The sequence below is a fragment of the Pempheris klunzingeri genome, chromosome 3, assembly GCF_042242105.1.
Source record: "Pempheris klunzingeri isolate RE-2024b chromosome 3, fPemKlu1.hap1, whole genome shotgun sequence".
In the NCBI taxonomy this organism is placed as follows: domain Eukaryota; kingdom Metazoa; phylum Chordata; class Actinopteri; order Acropomatiformes; family Pempheridae; genus Pempheris; species Pempheris klunzingeri.
Window position 1 is genome coordinate 10,520,582 of NC_092014.1, and position 19,854 is coordinate 10,540,435.

The following is a 19,854-nucleotide window of genomic DNA, read 5'->3' on the forward strand; positions in this document are numbered from 1 at the left end:
TGCCCTGTTCAGACAATTCAATACCTGTAGGAGAGGCAGGCATCAAGTACAGACTGATTGGATGAGCACCCAGACGGGACAGGGTGCCAGTGTTTTTCTGTTCAGACTCCTGCCAGCATCAGTCCTCTGTTTGGCCATGTTGCTTCACTGACCCCTATCCTCTCTGAGTGTGTGGCTTGTGGCTATTATAATCTGATTTGTAAGCCTTTGCATGGCTCTTATGTAACAGTAGGGATGAGTCTGTAGCTGGGGAGATGTGTGCACACTCCGATCCATCCATGTACCGCTCGGTAAACGGGGGTGGAAAGGGAGGGGAAACCAGCTGGCGCTGTGTGTGCGAGGAAAGCGTGCCAGAGTTTGTGAGCATTGAAATATGTGATGATGATGATGATGATGGTGATGATGAGACAAAGATGGAGGGCGAGTAATGGTACACATGACATGAATGATGGCGAGCCACACCACAGATCTCACGACATTCAACCATTCATTCATGTCAAGACACAATCTGTCTGCTTTCTCTAGTGTTTTTTCATGACGAGTCAGCTAAACAGATCTGTGTATGAAGTTTGTGGAGTTACACAGCAGTGTATGCTTTAATGAAACTGTAAGTAAGGAAAAGAATCCTTCATCCATTGAATGTGTCTCTGCTCTGCTAAAATTGCACATTATCAGCAGAGCTCAGTATTTTCTGGACAATCACACTCTTTCTGTGCCAGACCACCTATAGTTCTGCCCAGAAACCGTGAGAAGGTGTGAAAGACTCAATGTGTTTAATTCTCTCTTTTAATTCCCTCCTGCAATCACTTTCTAACCACTAGCTGTCTTTCTTGCTTATTTCTCACCTGCTCGTTAAACTCTATTTTTGTCATAGTTTGCTGTTCTCTCTTGACATCCATCTTCTTAACATCCTGTCTGTCCACATCTGCAGTATGATACTGTATAATGAGCTCATTTTTTCTTTTTTAAACACTGGATATGAACCAATTATCATCCATCATCATCAATCATCTATTAAGTGCTAATAAATAAAGGAAATTCCTTACTCTCTACAACTAAATAAAAATAATCTGAAATGTGTAATTAAATCTTAGTTTCCTTATACATTTGATTGATTCAACACCTGCTGAAAATCTTGTTTTGGCTCAACTAAAGTGGTTTAACATTTCACCATGTTGCAGTGATGAGTACACCATGAAATCACACTTGGGTGTAGTCAGAGTTGCAAAACACTGTGTATTTACAAGAAGGGCACCTTGCAGATTCAGTGGTTTTCACACTGATCAAAAAAGTCAATTTAACAGTGATCCCGTTTTAGGTAGCTCGGTTGCTATGAATAGAGGGTTGGGTTGGTTTTGCAGGTCTGGTCCGGTGTGTCTGATTTCATGCAGACTGACTGAACTAGACTTTCTGGCAAGTAGCTTTCATTAGCAACCTGTGCTGGTGGTGCTAAATCTAACTTGTATTACATTAGTAATAAGAATTATCACAATGTGATTAAGCTAATATTAACATTATGTTTGTTTAGGTTATAAACAGAGCCACTAGTGCCTGAGTACTGTTACTGGACCGGACTTATATGCTGTGTACACATGACAGATGCTAATGTTAGCCCTGTTGTGTTAACTTCCGGAGCTAAAAACAAAAATCAGCTGCTAAACTGAAACTTTTACTTCTCTTCACGACCCTGCTGATTACCTCCTGTGGGCCTGACTCCTAGTTCAACATAATTTTTTATTTTAATGTTAAACTTTAGAACAAGACAGGTTAAGCTAAATGGTTGTCCTGATTGTGGTGCTGCTACACTCTTATCGTGGGCCACTTGTGTTACCGGTCCGGTCTAATCTTTGGCTCAATATCAAACCGGTTTGAAAATGTTTAGATCATACCAACCGTAGCTGAACTCTGATTGGCTGACTAAAACTGACTCAAAAAGCTGTCAATGAGCAGAGCACCAGACCTGTTTAAATCATGAAAAGATCCATGGCTGTCTTGATTATTCTAATTTCAGACTAGAATAGATAAAAACTAGTAATGTTTCTCATTGGCAAGCAGGTTAGACTGTGGTTTTATCAGCAGCAACCTGGTTTGACTGCAAATGAAGCAGCACATTGCTGTATGAGAGCATCTGTGCTTAAGCAAGTGAACTTAAGCATAATAAAATTAAGGCTAAAAAAATTCAGCTTCAGAGGCTTTTTACTTGAAAAAGCCTGGAGGAGGGAGAGGGTACTTGACATATTCAGCCATCAAAATGGAACCACTGACTGATAATGACTCTTTTCACAAAATATCGGCTATTAGCATATTCAGCTTAAAGATATTCAAAGATATCTTTCAGCGTCATTATTGGCTAAAGCCAAAGTCTCTCATTTTCAGTCATCACCATCAGATGACCCTGAAACAGTCATTTTACAAATGATCCTCACATGGAGAAAATCACCAGTCACGTAGATACTTTCAACACACACACACAAAATAAACAGCCACAACAACAACACACTAAGCTTTCTCTCTCTCTGTACTTTACTGCCACTCTGCAATTTCCATTTCAAACACAAGTGTGTCTGTCAGGAAAAATAATGACAGCGCTTTGAGGCCTGTAGAGGACATGACTTTTTCTAGCACATAACTGAAAGGGAAGCATGTTATACTTATACAGCAAGTTCTTAGTAATATTATTTTAATGTTTCCCCATCAGTGTCCTGAGTTACATCTGCGTGGGTGTAATGACGGTGTTGTCTAGGATAATGAGCACTGAAAATCTGGACTGATGATAGTTATTAAAGCTAATTTTCAGACTGCTGCCTACACTTTTCTCTGTGTGCGAATGTGTTTATCTATAATCCACAGATTCATGAAAACATTTATCCTTGTGATTACAGTCTGGCTGCCTGTCGAGCTGCAGTTCTGCACTACAGATCAAAATCCCCGTCAGTTTCTTAGTCATAAAGAACTAACACTAAAGCTGAAGTTGGTAACGCTGAGAAGACAGTGGACTTGAAAAGCCTGAAACTTCAAACTCCCACACCTCTCCGCAGGCTAGTAGCCGTGCAAATGTCATACACAATGGTATGAAAGCATTGCATATTACTAGCTCAGTATACTGTACATTATTTCCTAATGTAACACAACGAAAAATTCAACAACAAAAGTATGTTTTTCATAATCCTAATGCACATAAAAATGAAAAAAATTTAGTGTTTATTGTGTGTAATGTAATACAAGATAAAAACAATAAATATGTGTATATAAATTATAAAACAAAAAGTGAACACATTACAGAAGAGAGATGATAGGTAGAAAAGATCTGGAGAGAATTTTATATCACCATGTTGTCACAATCCACCAGGAGAGTACGGTCTGTGCCGGTGAGACCACACGAGACACCAGCACACCTAACACACTCCACTAGTGTCCCTGAACTCAACACATCGTTTCACAGGAGCCTGGCTGAACAAATGCTGCCCAGCACGAAAGAAGATTCATTATCATTGTTGATGAAGATAAATGTCTTTTGCTTCAAGCTAAACCTTCCAGTGGTGACAGCAGATTAATGGATCCTGCAAAACACAAGCAGCTGAGCTTTTACACAAAAATCAATAAAGCAGGGAAAAAAAAAAAACAGATTCCTCATCCTTCAAACACTACCACAAACTTTCAATCCCACTGCACCAGTCCCTTCCAAAACAAACAACAATACTAATATATCCAGAGACTGGCTTGACCTAATTCAATTGAAAAGCCTCAGCAGACCAACATCCTGTTTATTTGATATTGACTATCTGCTATTCAACACTGGTCTGATTTGATTAGATTTCCAGTCCATAAAGAAGGTCATGACAGGAGGCGACAGACACACCAGAGATATAATGACACCCACAATATTAATGGCTACTGGTTTATTTTCATACAAAGAGAAATGTGCGATGAGGAATGTTTGTTTCAAATGAAACTAGCGAGCATTCATTAGTTCTAGCCTCTCAAATATGCAGATTTGCAGCTTTATTCTCTGTCATATATGATCGTAGACTGAATATCTTCAGGTTTTATACTCTGGGTCCAACAAAACAAGCAATTTAAAGATGCCTCCATCTGTTCATGAAAATTAGAAAGGGCACATTTCAGCATGTTTTGAAATTCATAACAGTGAAAAATAAAAAGCAAAAAAAGAATTAGGGGGTTAAACACAAAAAATAGCTGCTAAAGGTTGGAAAAGTGCAGATAATGTAATAATAGATTATCTGAGCAGGATCAATAAATGACACACCCTGTGACTTTGTATGTTACTAATGCCTCTACATCAATGTATTGAAATTAGCATGTCAGCATTATTTTTAACAACAAAAGACTGCCGTTGAAAAGCAGGTCAGCATGTACTGACTTAATCTCCAGATAAAGGTGTTAAGTCAAAGCATGACAATGAAAGTATAATTTACACTCAAGAGCTAAAAACTGGAAATGTGCCTTTATACTTGTCTGTAAAACAGTTAAAAAAAAACACTGATCACCATAACATGCGTGTGGGTAGGATTTACTGCAGATTATGATGTATTAGACTGTATCAGTTTTAGCCAGATGTACCTTGTAAACTGGAAAGCGAGTGCAGCTCGTCAGCACTGCTTCAGAAAATTAATTTTACAAAAGTCTGTCTGTGTTTGTGCTCATGCAAACGAAGTAGGTTGAGGATCAATAATTCATGTATTCAAGCCCTGTAAGTGTTTTTACATGGCTTGTACATTTACTGTGTGGAGGCTTAAATCTACTTTTGGGCCACTTCGAATTGAAAGCTCTACTGTAATTTTACTCTTCCTGGAACAGTCAGGGGCACCTTGAATTTTTCCTGAAAAAATACAAACTTTGTTAACAAAGGTTGCAATTATCTCAATGGTGAGACAAATAAAAATGCAAGGAGGATGTTTTAAATTTTGCTTATCCAAGGACATTTATAGCATTTACATTTACAATATTTGCAGACAATAATAACTTCTCCTATGAAGATATGTTGTATATTATTATTATTATTATAACAGTATTTACTATGCTGTCATTCATACATAAGCCACAACCTATCAAACATTTATGTTGTCTTAGTACTACATTATAGTGTGTTTGTTAAGTGTTTATATACTATGTATGAAAGCTAAGTTAGGGTGATTTAAATCTTGCCTAGATTATATATATCAATATTATGATGGAGCATCGTGAGACATTCTGTCTTTTGTAGATGTTAAAAAAATCATTAAACAGAACACAGTGTATTTATGTCTGATTTAAGTGTGTTTTATACAGACAGACAGAAAATTTTAAGACAGGGGGAAAATTATAAATTCAGTTTATATTAAGGCTCCTTTTTTCCCCAGGATTGTCATACTTCCTTAATATACATGTTTATCTGTTAAATGTACATAATCATCTATTCAAACTAAGTTGCTCACTTATCCACAGCAAACACCTGCCTACATGGCTGCAAACACACACACCTACATGCAAGTATACCGAAGAGTGTCTCCCCAGGCCTTTTAATTACAGTGATATTTTTCATTTGCATTTAATTCAGGGTGTCTCATCCACAGCTCAATCTGTGGGTGGTGTTTGCCTTATTAAGTCTGAACGGCAGAAAAATTACTTTGTTTATCCATAAGCCTGTGCCACTTTCTACAAGCCTAGAAGATGATGAAGAAGCTTGTTTACACAAAGCACCAGTGTGATTAAATAACTCATTACTCAGCTGCGCGGTAAACAACAACACTAGAGCAAATACAACACATAATGGAACAAATTTAGTGAATTATAATATATAATACGTGTACTTAGTAGTTTATACCTGCCTCTTTATATGATTATCTCTGAACAAGTTTGAGTATCTTTCAGTATAAAGCAACATAAAGTAAAGGTTAAAGGTTGTGGGTGAATGTGAGAATCATACATCAGCACTAACATCCCCAGAAGGATTCAACTAAAAATAAAACTCTGATAAAAACAACAAGAGGGGGGGGGGTCATGAATCTGCGACCCTGTCACATGGTACATTTGGCGGTCTGGTCCGGCACATGCAGCACGTTTTACAGATTACCGCTGCAACGCTCTGATTCTGAGTCACACACAGCTCCAATATGATGCAAAGTCACTGTGCTCTGATTAATCTGAGTATAATCCCTGACAAGCCATTCACTCTCAGCTTTGCAGTTGGTGGGAGGACGCTGTGTGTGCAAAGGGCGAGTGAGTTTACCGTGGGTCCACAGTTAGATCAACTAACATGGCTTTTTTTTTTTTTTTTAACTAGGGAGCACTCGCACGCACACATAAAAATACATAAAGTCTTCCCAAAGGCTGCAGGACACTCACTTTAGCAAATACAATAAGACACGTTCTGTTCCCTCCCATCCCTCATTACAGTCCCTTCATGAGCCAAATTAGGCATTAGACTGAGGACGTGATGCTACAGCTGCCTGAAAGCACAGCCTCCTCTCCTCTTTTGTTCCCAACATCCTCCTCTTCTCTCTATTTAACTCTATCACTTCCTCCTCTCGTCTCTTCCTGCTCTCTCCATGGTATCCCCTCTTTCTATCATCTTTCCTCCTTTCTGTTCCACACTTTTCCTGCAGAAATGCCCTCTTTATTTAATTTCCAACGAAGGAATAAATGCATTGGATATGATACAAAGTTCACATTTTGACACTTTGACACAACAAAGTTGAGTCATTCTATTTTGCTTGTTTGTGTTTTTTTTTTAGCCATATTAGCGTCATAGCTCAATGGACTGCAATGTTGGTTGGGCAGCTGCTCCACCACTTTCATCAAGACTAAAATATCCCAACTAGTACTGGATGGATTGCCATGAAATATTGTACAGATATCCATGATACCCAGAGGATGAAGCCTACTTATCCTGATGAACCCCTGACTTTGCCTCTGGTTCCACCAGCAGTTTGACATTTTTAGGTTTTTAGTATAAAGTCTTAAAAACGGTCTGACTTTTCATCTAGTGCCATTATTGGGTCCAAATTTCAAATTGGTCAATATTTTGGTTATTGATAAAATGCCGTCACAATCAGCCTTGGCTGTACTTTGTGCTTGCAGCTACTTTGTACTAAACACCAAATATAAAAGGCTAAATATAAACACTGTATTCTTTTAACCTCTCTAGCTCATTTCTTTGCTCAACAAACACCACAAATAGTACCATAAAATCTTAAAATGCAGATGATCTTTCTGCTACACCATTGTCACACAAAAATGCAAAAATTCAAGAAATGTAATACTGCTACATGCATCTCCTCCTTGGCTTTAGACTCTAGATGCTGTATTTTTGTTATCCATGATATGGTTTCATGAATGAAAGATATTTTGTCTCAAATCTTGATTGAAAATGTAATTGGCTTGCGTGATTTCCTTCATAACCTGCGCTTGGACAGTGACCTTTAATTGTGAGTAAGTGTGCTACACATGACAGACAACACATTCAATGAAGGTGCTTCGCCCCTCATTATTTCCACAACACGTCAGTAGCTATAACAAAAGCCAATAACCAACCAGGTGAACAGGTTTCGAGGACACTGTACTGCAGGCTTCTGGGTTATAGATTTGGGTAATAATGATGTGACCTGAATGTCCCTGAAGGAGAAGTGTGTCTATGTGTGTGCATGTATGAGTATGGAGGTGGTTTAATTTAGTCTTATCAACGTTTGCAGCTATTTCCATGGATGAAAATAATTGCTCTGTAATAATGGAGACACATTTACTGTGGAATTATCGTATAACAAAAAAAAAGGTATTATTTTGTTGTGTAATATTTAGCAAATCATATTAATCAAGTGGATATCTTAAAAAGCTTATATTAAGGTGAAAATGAAAACAAAAGTAGCAATGCTCATTTGCCCCATTCATTATGTTTGATAAGACAAACTTTCACCCAGTACTTAATAACAGGTCCTGAGAATTTCCCTTTCCCAGCCTCAAGCCGTCTCTCCTGCAGTGGTTGATGCTCAGAATATATAATATGCCAGTCCTGAATAAAACATCAACCATGGCCTGAATACTGATGCTGGGAGAGAGGGAGGATGAGAAATGAAGGAGTGGAAAAAAAGAGACCACAGACACTGATGAACAACAACTCACTTTCTACAGACAAACCAAAAACCTCAAGCGCCTGTCGCTGCAAAGACAAAACGCCAGGCAGCAACGTTTCCCTCACTCAGCACATATTTTCTCCTTTGACACTGGCTGAACATTGCTCATTCACATTTCTTCTGGGTGAGGACATTTAATGAGGTTTACCTCGCCAGTGCTCTTACTTAAAACGTGCCAACTGCATCTAACCACAGGACAAGCTAAGAATAGGGCTGGTACAGACCGTGTCCGTCTGTCATTAACCTCCAGAACAAAGCTGACGTCAGAACGGCGAGAACTCCACAGTCCAGTTTTCAACCCTCTGGCTGCTGCATGTGCACTCCTGTCAAAAGTGATACCATTCACAATTTTTTCAAAGTTTCTGCTAAAGTTCTACCCCCTTCTAGTTCAAACTATTTTGTTAATTTATGGGATTTTTTAAGATAGACAGTATGTCACATATATATATATATATATATATATATTTGTTTCTCACCACACCTCATTGCAATGTGTCATGGTTGCTCTGGTGATGGCGAATCACGTTTATCACATGCTCCTGAGTCAACAGACAACAAAAAAATTCATGGTAATGCTCTCTAAAGGATTTATGCAGTGTCAGGGAAATTAATGAGAACATTTCCCAGAAGTGAGGTGATGGAGGTGACATTTTTCATTCACACTAGTCAAAAAAACTGTCAGTGCAGCCTCAATATATCGCAAAACATGTCTAAGGATCGGTGAAAGACTTCCCTGTTTGAAAACATCAGGAAGGGAGCAGCCTTCAGACTCTGGGATCAAATATGTGAGAGAGCTGTACTGTTTGCACTTGTCAGAGGTCTAAATGAAATGTATGTCGGTTTAACAAGCCCAAGCAAAGGACAGCAGAGTACCAGGGGAAAAAGCCTCTTCGTGCAGACATTTCAGAGAAAGAGCTCTGCTGTGTTAAGTAAAAACTTTTTTTCTTTAAGCCGCAAGGCAAATGACAGGGAAAAGTAAAGAGTACTTGAAGCACTGTGAGGGAAAGGAATAAATCAAGATAAAAGGATGGGAGGTACGTGGCTGCAGGTTGTACTGCTGGACTTGATCCAGTGCAGCATCGCTTTTGCTGCAATGCTGATCAACACTTGGCCAAAACTGGGCGTACTGGGTTGGCTGGTGCATTGAAGTTTTAAGAGATCATTTCAACAAGGAGGTTTTGTCCTCTGACTAATGAGAAAATAACTAACATGACCCACCACATATACTGCTAATACTCAGCCCAGCATCCCAAGGAATTATGTCCGGCCATATTGGCAAAGCTGTACCTCACATCCATTGCCAAGGTTCAGTGCCAACGCCGAAGGTTGTGTGCGACACAGGGGGGTGGTGAATGAGTGTGTGGCACATTTGATGTTCAGGTAAGAGATTGTAGTTTGCATTCTGTCACAAACCTTAAAATAACATTTGCTTTATATCAATCATAATCACATTACAGCGCCTGCAGTATGGATTTGGAAGGTACAGTACAAACTATCACTGCTACTCGCTGAACCCTGTGACATAGATGGCTGAGACTCTTCATAGACACCGTAATTGGTGATGAAAACAATAGAGATTTACAGCACTGCCCAGAATTATGAAATAAAAAATATACTAACAAAGTACCATTATCAACGGATGACATTCAGGTTGGTAGAAATTTCTCCTAAAGCCTGCAAGAAAGTAAGATTGACTGCTCTCCACACTCTCTCCTCTTCGAGTCCTTCCTCCTGCTCTCGCCCTCCATATCTCTTGGCTGAATTCCTCCGTTATCTCTCTGCCACTCCCTACCTGCTCAGGGCTGCTTTCTATCTACCTCTCTTTCCGCTTTCTTGTCTTCTCTTATCTCCCTTTCCTTGCCCCACTCTTTTTGTCCCTCCCGCCCCATCTGTTATCTCCCAGCTGGATCTGTTTTACGCTGCACTGCAGTAGGCCTAGCGAGGATCCAGGCTGGATGAGTCACCCACTTACAATCTGCTGCCCTAAAGCCTGCAGGCGTCAACCACATCCAAGGACCCCACTGCTGTCCATGGGCACGCACGGATGTACATCTATGCACTCTCATATGCCTGCCTGCACATTCCATACCTATTTCGGATGAAAGAAAAGCCGGAAATGCTTATATGTGCGCACACATACAACAAGAATTAAATCTTAATAGACCAAGACAAAGGTCCCCATTCCTTAATAATTTGCCTTTAAGCTGAAATGAGATGGTTACCAGCTGACAAATCATAATGCCACACACAATACCTAAGACGTGTGTAGTGCTGATATTAGTATTCAGCACACACACTGGGAAACCTCTAGTCGTACAAAGGCTGACTACAAAATAAAGGATTACTGCACTGCCATCCACGGTAAGGGATACACCCCATCTAAACGTCATTGCAGCTTCTTGATTCTTCGACGCCTGATAGCACCCAGACAGATGTGGATTCCAATAATCACACGGGCTCACATACAGCAGCGTAGCTACTGTATCTGAGCAGAAATACACCCATACATAAAATGAGTGACAGAACGCTTCATGCTGCACGTCCAGCTGTTCCTCAGAGGTGTCTTCTCTCAGTGACATGTTAAAACACCGAAAGAGAGCCTTTCGAAAAACGTAACGGGTGACATTATTACTTGGAGTTCACTATGTCCAATCTGCAGATATTCCACTGCTTTCATCTAAAACATAGCACAGGTTGTATTTAATTTTCACTGCCAGTAAATCTACTTGTGTATTTTTTATTATATGCTTATATCAGTTTGAAAAAGAAATATGCAAAGCATTCAACCAAAGCTGATGTTATCGATGATATACTGATTTATTGGTACTGTCATCCTAAATCCATCACTTTGATTAGATTTAACATTTTAATGTTATCATGCACTGTGTTAAGTTAATGGTCTGTACATAGCACCATATGGTGTTGATCAGCAGCTATATATTTAGATCACAACACTCATCACACTAAATCTTATCTCATGACAATCTTGTAAATTTTGGTTGAAGTGGACAAATCTGGACCTGATTAAGATCAATGGGCTCTTTAGTATTTGAGATGCAACTGTGACTCAAAGTGGGACTCTAGGTAAAGGTCATCATATCCACAAGTTCAACTCTCAAAATCACTAACACGCCATGAAAAGAGAAAAATAAAATTGCTTTAGACTCACTGGATTCATATATAAGAGGCATGCATAAACAGTCAAACCTGTGAGGAAACCTGTTATTGTCTTTCTGACATTGACAGAAAGCAAAGCAACAATTTTATTTGGAAAAGCTGCAAAACCAAACCCCCCAAAAGACTCCACTTTTTGTTTTCCCCCTCTCACTCAGTCTGGCACACTTTCTCAAGCTTTCTTGCCATCCTCTTCATCTCCCCTCTCTCTCCTGCAGTTTCATTCTAATGAACATATTTTTGCCTTCCTGCTGGCAGCGCAAGCTCACTCCACTGAGATAAAACATGCTCTCTGCAGCCTTAAGAGAAATATAAAAACTGGTATTTAAACTGGGGTTTGATTAAAATATAAAAACAGCCTTAAATAAAAAGCCTCAGCACAGTCACACATTCACATCCAGGCATGAACACATGATAAGCTGCAGGCTCGTGCACACAAGCATGACTCTCTCCATGGGAACAGAGCCATCATGAAAGAAGCATCTGCTCTAAGCATGACTCATTTGAGTCTGAGGTGAAGTTGACTTGTGACGTAAGAAGCGAGCAATTGTCACCTTTAAAAATATGGCGGACAGAAACACTGCGTCTCAGGTTAAAATAATAAGAGGAGAACTATATGGTGTCATTTTTTAGTAGCAGTCTGACGTACAAACTGTCTTAAGGCATTCAAACACTTCATAACATAGTGCACGGTAAGAATGAGTAATAGATTGCGGGGTAAATAAATAAATATTTTTTTAAAGGCAATTTCTTTTGGACCTGCTGGACCTGTTTTACCCTTCATGCCTTGTGCTTCCCCTCTTTTTAAAATGGCCCCTGTTATTAATGCATCGCTCTGAGGCCCAAGATGTCCTTGGGTGAGAGAGAGCGAGAGAGAGAGAGAGAGAGAGAGAGAGTGTCTTCCATCAGTGAGAAGTATGATTGTGCGAAATAAATTACTCAGTGATGTATGTGAGAAGGTGAAACTGAGGTTGTGTGAGCATTTGTGTGTGTGTGTGTGTGTGTGAATCTCGTAAAATTACAGTAACTTCATGGCATTCTGCCTTTTATGGGCTGTTTCTCTCGACAGAGTGCGTAAAGTCTAAATGAAGAAATGCTGTAAGCCTCCCTGCACAAGAATGAGGATTTTCTATCCCTCACAAAGCAGATGCAGTATATTTGACTTCAAACAAAGCTGCACGGCTAATTAGTAACTAGTGACGCATTGGGGCTATAAGGTCAATGCAGCATTTAACATTCGTGCAAACAGTTCCACACTACATATGAACCTCAGCGTATCCTTTGACAACAAGTCATCTGCTGTTCACACCTTAGCAGAATTTAAATGTATCAACGATAAGAGATTTTGCTATTTATTGCAAGATATTATAGATATTCCTTTCATATCTGTGTGATTATACCTTTAAGGGCAATGTTGTAAATCAATGAGCTAGAATGCTTTAAGACAATATTAGATTTTTATATGATTTTTAATCAATTGATAACTGATTCAATGATCAAAAGACAATTGATTTGCTTTGTTTTGCTTTGCTTGTGTTGGCCAGATGTTTTGTCCTACAAACCTTACTCTATCACAATATATTGATATGGCTATACATTACATACACGTGATGGAGGATTTTATTGATTGATCACCTGCTCCTTGCTGTTTGGAGTGTTGACACTGAAAAATGACAATATACATCTTGTGTAAATGTCATTAAAGGATTTGGGAATATTTGGGAAATACATTCATTTGTTCACCAGGAGAAAATAGCTATCCTGGTATCCAACAGTAACAAAATCCACCTACCAGCACCTCTAAAGCTCAGTAATTAACATGTTATATCCTGCTTGTTTCACAACAAAGAAGAAACAAGCTAAAATGTGTTAACCAATGAGCTTTACACGTGCTGATAGGTGGATTTTTTTTTACCTTTGGGTACAGCCAGGCTAGCAGTTTCCTCATGTCCAGTCTTTATGCTAAGCTAAACTAACCAGCTGCTGCCTGTACCTTCAAAATTAACGCACAGACATGAGAGTGCTTCCAATCTGCTCATCTAATGCTCAGCAAGAAGGCGAATGAGCACATTTCCCCCGAAAAAAACAAACTGTTCCTTTAATGCTGATATCCACTCTGATGCTTTTAAACTCCCTCTCTTTATGTGCTGGGGTGGGGGTACTGCTAAGGTCTGGCTGGAGGATGTGCGTGTAAGTAGCCAGATTGCTGTGAGTCTAGGCCTGGATTACAGGGCTGTGGCATGTGAACAGAGGGGTTGAAGGGAGCCTTCTGCCACTGGGAGTCTGGGGAACAATACAGTGTGTGTGTGTTGGGGGTTGGGGGTGTGTAATGCTGAGGAACAGACGGCAGGAGACCACGGAGACAGCTAACTCGGAGCCTAGAGCTGACTAAATCTCATTGGGAATAAAACTGAGTAATGAAGACTGTGATGTACAAAAATCCACAAATTCAGATGTATTTACACACTCAACTACACCTCTATGCCTGAGCCACATAACTTTGTGCATATTTACAGATATAAATGCTGGTATGCAGCCTCGCCTCACACACATAGATGTAGAAGAACATCTGCAGGAGAGGAGGGGGGACCCTGCTAATGGGTGACAATAGACTCATCACACAGAATTAATACAATCTGTGCAGCCAACTACTGCCCCGTGTGGGCTGCTGTCTACTTCCAATCTGATCAAATGAGGTCCTGATTAAAACTGAGAAGTGTGTTAACAGCAGAACACGAGTGTTTGCAATTATTTCCTCTTTTTATTTAATCCTTGAACATAATGAAACTCTTCCAGGTGTCATTTTATTCTGCACTGCTCTTTAAGAATGTGCAACGGAAACTCTGTAACAGAAGTCGTGTGCCTGGTTTTAATCATGTGCACAAGCCTCTCACATCTCAGCATACCATTAACAATAACATAAATGACTAATGGCAGCATAAACTAGCTAGAAATACAACACTAGACTCCACTGTACCACCACATTGAATCCAAGCTGTTGTGTAAATTAGCTCCTGTCTTAGCAAACTGCTACCTTAGTCTCAGTTAGTCAGGTCCAACATGCAATTACGAGGGTTTGATCCACAGACAGTGACCTTCAGGAGAGACACTATTATCACTGTCACAGTTAAGTCATTATTCTCTCCCATCTTGGTGACAATTGCTCATAAAGATGAAGAATGATGCCACTGGAGAACAGGAGAACTGGAGAATAAGGAGGTAGAGAGGATTATGTGTGTGTGACTCAGCCAGGCTCTGGGTGTCCTGCTGTGCGGGGCCTGAGGCTGACTGTCAGTGTCACTGTGACTCACCCCTAGAAAGGACAACCTCCCTCAGACGTGCTGGAGCTCCCAGCTAACACCGGAAATAAAAGTCACTCAGAGCCCCGGAGTTAGTGGAGGGCTGCGAGGACAAATCTGTCCATACCTTTGACCATCAAGATCCAATTTAGGACCGCTGGTGAGCTGTGGCCACCACTCTGATGGCCTGCGAAGTTAAAGATGGTTCAACTCTCCAGTCTGAGCAAATGGGAGTAACATAACTAAGATACTAACATGGGTGGGAACGGTTGAGGAAGCCTGGGAGTAACCTTCAAACGAATATCACCACATGCATTGAGCCTGCATCTAATAATTGGAGATGGTTCGGCATTAGATAGGGGAGACATCACTAAAATCATCACTGGTATATCGCAGTAGGCCAGAAATGCATTTGGAGGGCGCCGAGGTCATGGCGTGCTGCTGCTGCTGTTGGTAGGAGCGGATTTCCGCCAAGGCTCACTTAACGATTGCATAACATCGGAGCGCCTCGGAGTCCCCACTGTGGTTGGCTGAAATAAACTCTGATTTAAACCGTCCTCCATTCGGGGCAACAACTTGCGCATGATACGTGTGAGCGGCTGCCATGGGCTGCGGCTCTGATGGTTTTCTGTGCGGAATGTCATCTGAAGGGTACTGAGAGGAACTGACGTCCCCGACATCACCACCATCACCATTGTCGTGCCACCTGCCTCCCAGACGGCTGCACACACACACACACACACACACACACACGTACACACACACCACACTAAATAATTACCATCCCGTCATGCATCAAATCGCCCTAGTGAATTACAACAGGAGCTGCTGCGTAAAACACGAGTGCAACGCTTTCTATTGGCGCAATGCTGCACCGCGCCAGTCTTTTCAGCGGTTGTACGTTTCAGCACCAGGACAGCGATGGGTGAGTGACTTGGAGGGAATACACGAAGCACAACTACAGCACACTGCTACTCATAAGCAGCACAGGGATCGTAGTGCAAAATCAACGCGAGTAAAGGCGAATCTCTGCCATCCAAACGCCACCCCGCTGCTCTCCAACAACGCGACACCTCAGCATGAGGATCCTTCAAAATCCTGACGCTCAGGACGTCGCGTTCCTCTTACCTGAGTGGCTTTGTGGAATTGCTTCTTCAGCCCCGCTACAGACATGGTTGCTACACGGTGGTTCTAGCTGGGAATGTGAACTGATGCTGCAGATGGATGAGGAGGAAACGTCGGTCTCTAAATTGTATCTGGTGGTGATCTTGCAGCCGTGGCTAACTCCTGTCTACGCTGGTCTTCACCAGAGGGATCTCCTGTGAGAAAGGAGCTGACTAAAGCCCTGATCAGACTATTGGATGTCAGACCCACATGTCTAAAACGGCGCTGACGTCGGAGCCAGCTCCTTTTAAAGCGGCCGCCTCCTCGCTGGACTCGGATGTCTAAAAGTAGGGTGAGGTATTTCTAATCTAAGCTCGTTTAGTTTAGAGGACGACGACGAACTGGGGAGTCAGCGACGTTGGCTTGGTTTTCCACTGAACTCGGCTTTAATCTATGCCCGATTGGATAAAATGATACCGAGAAAAGTCAAACATTACTACACCACTTCCATCGCCCTGCTAGGAAAGAAAGAAAGACACAAAGAAGGTCTATAAAAACAATAACATGCTGCCTGCTCCTCAGATTAGACTTGAGGCTTCTCCAGCACCCTGGACAGCACCCTGGACAGCGCCCATTCCCATCCCACTGTGACTCATTTACAAACTAACTTTCAATCCACTCAATCAATGAAGCTGACTCTTCCAGAAACACACAACAAAATATGATGCCAGATGCAAAACATGCTAAATTAGACACAGGACCACGCTATTAAAAGAAAAGCAACAAGCCATGAAAATGTGGACACACTATTAGAGAGCTGAGAGGAATAAAGCACCGTGGCAGAACAAAAATAATATAAAAGTGAATAATCTTTTTCAACCCTGTGTCTTAAAAAATGGTTTGGAAACAGGTGTGCCCACTTGTGATGGAACTGTTCCACAGATACTTTAACTTGAGCATTTGAAGAATGGACCATGTGGTGACATTGATTTGTTGTTATTTTTCTCTACCTGCTGAAGCCAAAGACAACGTTACACATTAGGATTCATTAAAAATTCCCAACAAACTGTTTCATACGGTCCATATCATAAGCCAGACTGAGAACACCACAAGCATAATCATGAATTTGTCTCATCTCCTACCAGTATCATCAATCAGTGAACTCAGACAGCGCCTAGTGGTGTGAAATGGCACAAAAATGACACTGCTGTGGCACTGTGTTGGACAAGGACCTGATTTATTTCAAACACACTTAAATACGAGTGTGTCGACGCTCATCGATACAGAACAGTGGACGTGTCCTGTATGAGAACAATTTCTATCTAAGGTTTGTGCAGCAGGGAATTTGGCACATTCCTGCTGTTGTTCGTAAACATTTAGCCGAGATGTATCGGCCTTCTTCTTGGTTACTCGGAGCCAAGCTTAATCCGATCATTACCATTAATGGCTCTGAATTAAAGCTAAGAAGTCACCTGCAGACATTTGTCGGCTCAGCTGCGGCCCCTCGATGCCAGATGGCTGGTAGATTGTGGTAGGACTACTTGGGCAGACACTCAGAGACGCATCCCATATGGCCACTATTGCAGCCCTGGAATAGGCTCTGAGAGACGATCACCAAACCAAATCCTAAATATGGCTATGGCGATCGAGGCTGCATATTCAAAGGTGGCTTCAGTGTGTTAAATGAACCCTAAACAGGCAATAAAGAACAGAACACATGCAACCTTCAGGATGTTTTATTTACTGGCTTAATTCTTTACCTCTTCCTACCAATAACTATAAAAGCCTTTGAATGCAGCTCATTTCTTTTGATCCTGACAAGTAATAGATGATGAAATAGAAAGACAATGTGTGTGCATAATTCTAAACAGCAGTTATTAATATGTGTCAAGTGCATTTGTGGGAGGTGTGTTTGTCACCATTAGACCAGAGGCTGGGTGTGAGGAATGCAAAAGCCCACGTATGCAACGCATCAACAAAGTAACTGCTGCAGTAAAAATGCTGCTATGTGAGCACTTAACAATATACTGTACATCTACACCTGCTGATGTTAACGTCATGAATGTCCCTGCAGCTGCATGTGAGAATCAGACTGAACTGTGAGGGACCAAAGCACACAGCACAAGATGTGCATGTAATTATTATGTAATTCACATAACACATGTTCTTGTGTATCTAACTATTAAATAATTCACTTGTTCAAGTGCAACCTCCATCATTATCATCACCATGGCTTCATTGCTGCATTATCTCATTTTGCATTTGCCCTATTTTTAACCTGCATCTAATTCTGAACTGTTGTAATGATCAAACTCCACCACAATGGATTATTTAAGGTAATGGAGGTTAAAAATTAGGAGAAACATTTCTTATATTAGTGGCGCCATCCTGTGGAGAAGTCCTGAACTTACACGTCAGTCAGATGGAATTATCGACCATATCCATTGCACATATCAAGGGACCCAGCACAAAAACGTGATTTCAAATAAAATAATCCTCACAATGGATTGCAAAGAAAATTTTGATTGAACTTCATAAGCCCTGATGCACAAATTCAGTTTACCCACAAGGGATACCACCACAGGCAATGTCTACATCATAAAAACACAGGATTTCAAGAGTGAAGACTTCAAAACATAATCACTACAGATGTCAAAAGCTGTAAAAACGTCTGCTTTTGTTTGTTATATAGGTTTATTCAAAGCTCGTCTGTCCACTGCCAATATGTCACAATCTATGATGCTTTGCTTCCACCTAGTGGTAAGAAATGATGCAGCAACCGTGATGTATATTTGTGTAACAGAGTCAAAACTACCATGCAACACATATGATGACAGTTTATCACATTCCTCAGTCAGATCAGAAATCAGATCAGACCAGCTCCACAGTGTAAGCAGCATCCCTATGCAGATATTCCAGTTATATTTTATGAACAACAACAACATATATTGGGTCTGAAGAGCTCCTATTAGCTAACAGAGAACATCCGAGTGATACATCAAACCGGCTGACAGTGACCTGAGTGCAGTTCTTTGCTCAGTTTTCCTGCCCACTGGCCTCGGCGGACAGCTCTGATAAAGTGTTCGTTCCCACGGCTCAGTGATCTGTATGTGCGCGCGTGGCCTGAGGTGAGTGTCCATTTGTTTTAACTCATGAGACAATAAATCTCACCTGCGCTGCACAGACAGATGGAGGCTGAGCTCAAGTGAAATACGAGAGTGTTGCCATTAACTTTATTACACTGACCACCGGTCTCATTTTTGTCATCAGCGCTGACTGAGAGGTGGAATAGTAGGAGGTTCTGTCACTAACATGTTCATGTGCTTTTACAGAGCAATGTAGGCATGCTTTTCACATGTGTGACAGTAATATTTATATAATTTCTTCAGATTCTGTCAATTAGAATATTTTTTCTGTATGATTTTAATACTGACTGAAGTAGTGCTTTTGAGATTGACAGGTAAATATTCAAGCCGCAGAGATACTTGAACTCAGTCACTTAGGACGGCAACTTGCTCCTGACTTGAGGCGGAAGCCATGTATTTTGTGCCAGGGCACCATGGTCTCAGATGTGGAGGCTGTGACTCTGAACCGAGGTCTTAGTCTAGTGAGGCCCACAGAACTATACTGTTGGCAAAAAGCAGAGATGAGGTCCCGAAGCCATCAAACTTGACACCCCTCACCCGAGCCTAGAAACTGTGTTCATTTTACAAACAGATATGTAGACCGAATGGGCAAACTCCCATGACCCCTCTTGTATCTTTACAGAAGTAAGGAGCTGGTCTCCTTCACTCAGATGGAATCTGTGTTTGGCCAGATCACCCCCTCCAGCACCCAGGCGCTGCCTCCCCCTTCTTGAGTCACCACCCTGTTAGCCAGGACTTCTTTCAGGGTGTCTAGGATCAGAATTTGCATTGAAGGGAGCCAGTTAAGGTGGTCTGGGTATCTGATCGAGAATCCTCTCTGTGGCAGTTTCATGGGCTCTGGACTAAAGGGCAAACCCAGAGCACATGAACTGGAAATGCCTACCGCCATGTTTGATTTAGTCAATTGTTTTCTTAAACTTTTACCTCAAATGTCCAATGGTAATTTAGCTAAGATGGTGCATTTTAATGCTCACGAGTGCCTGCTCTTGCACCCTTAGATTC

General features: G+C 41.1%; 1 protein-coding gene across 1 annotated transcript in view; it reads right to left on the reverse strand.

The window, feature by feature from the left end:
* sh3gl2a (SH3 domain containing GRB2 like 2a, endophilin A1) overlaps positions 1-15,832 on the reverse strand; it is a 31,382-nt gene extending 15,550 nt beyond the window's left edge. The window contains exon 1 of the mRNA XM_070827708.1: positions 15,731-15,832. Coding sequence (XP_070683809.1) covers positions 15,731-15,775 — 45 coding nt within the window. The 5' untranslated portion in view covers positions 15,776-15,832. The remainder of the gene's footprint in view (positions 1-15,730) is intronic.
* Positions 15,833-19,854: the final 4,022 nt, after the last annotated feature.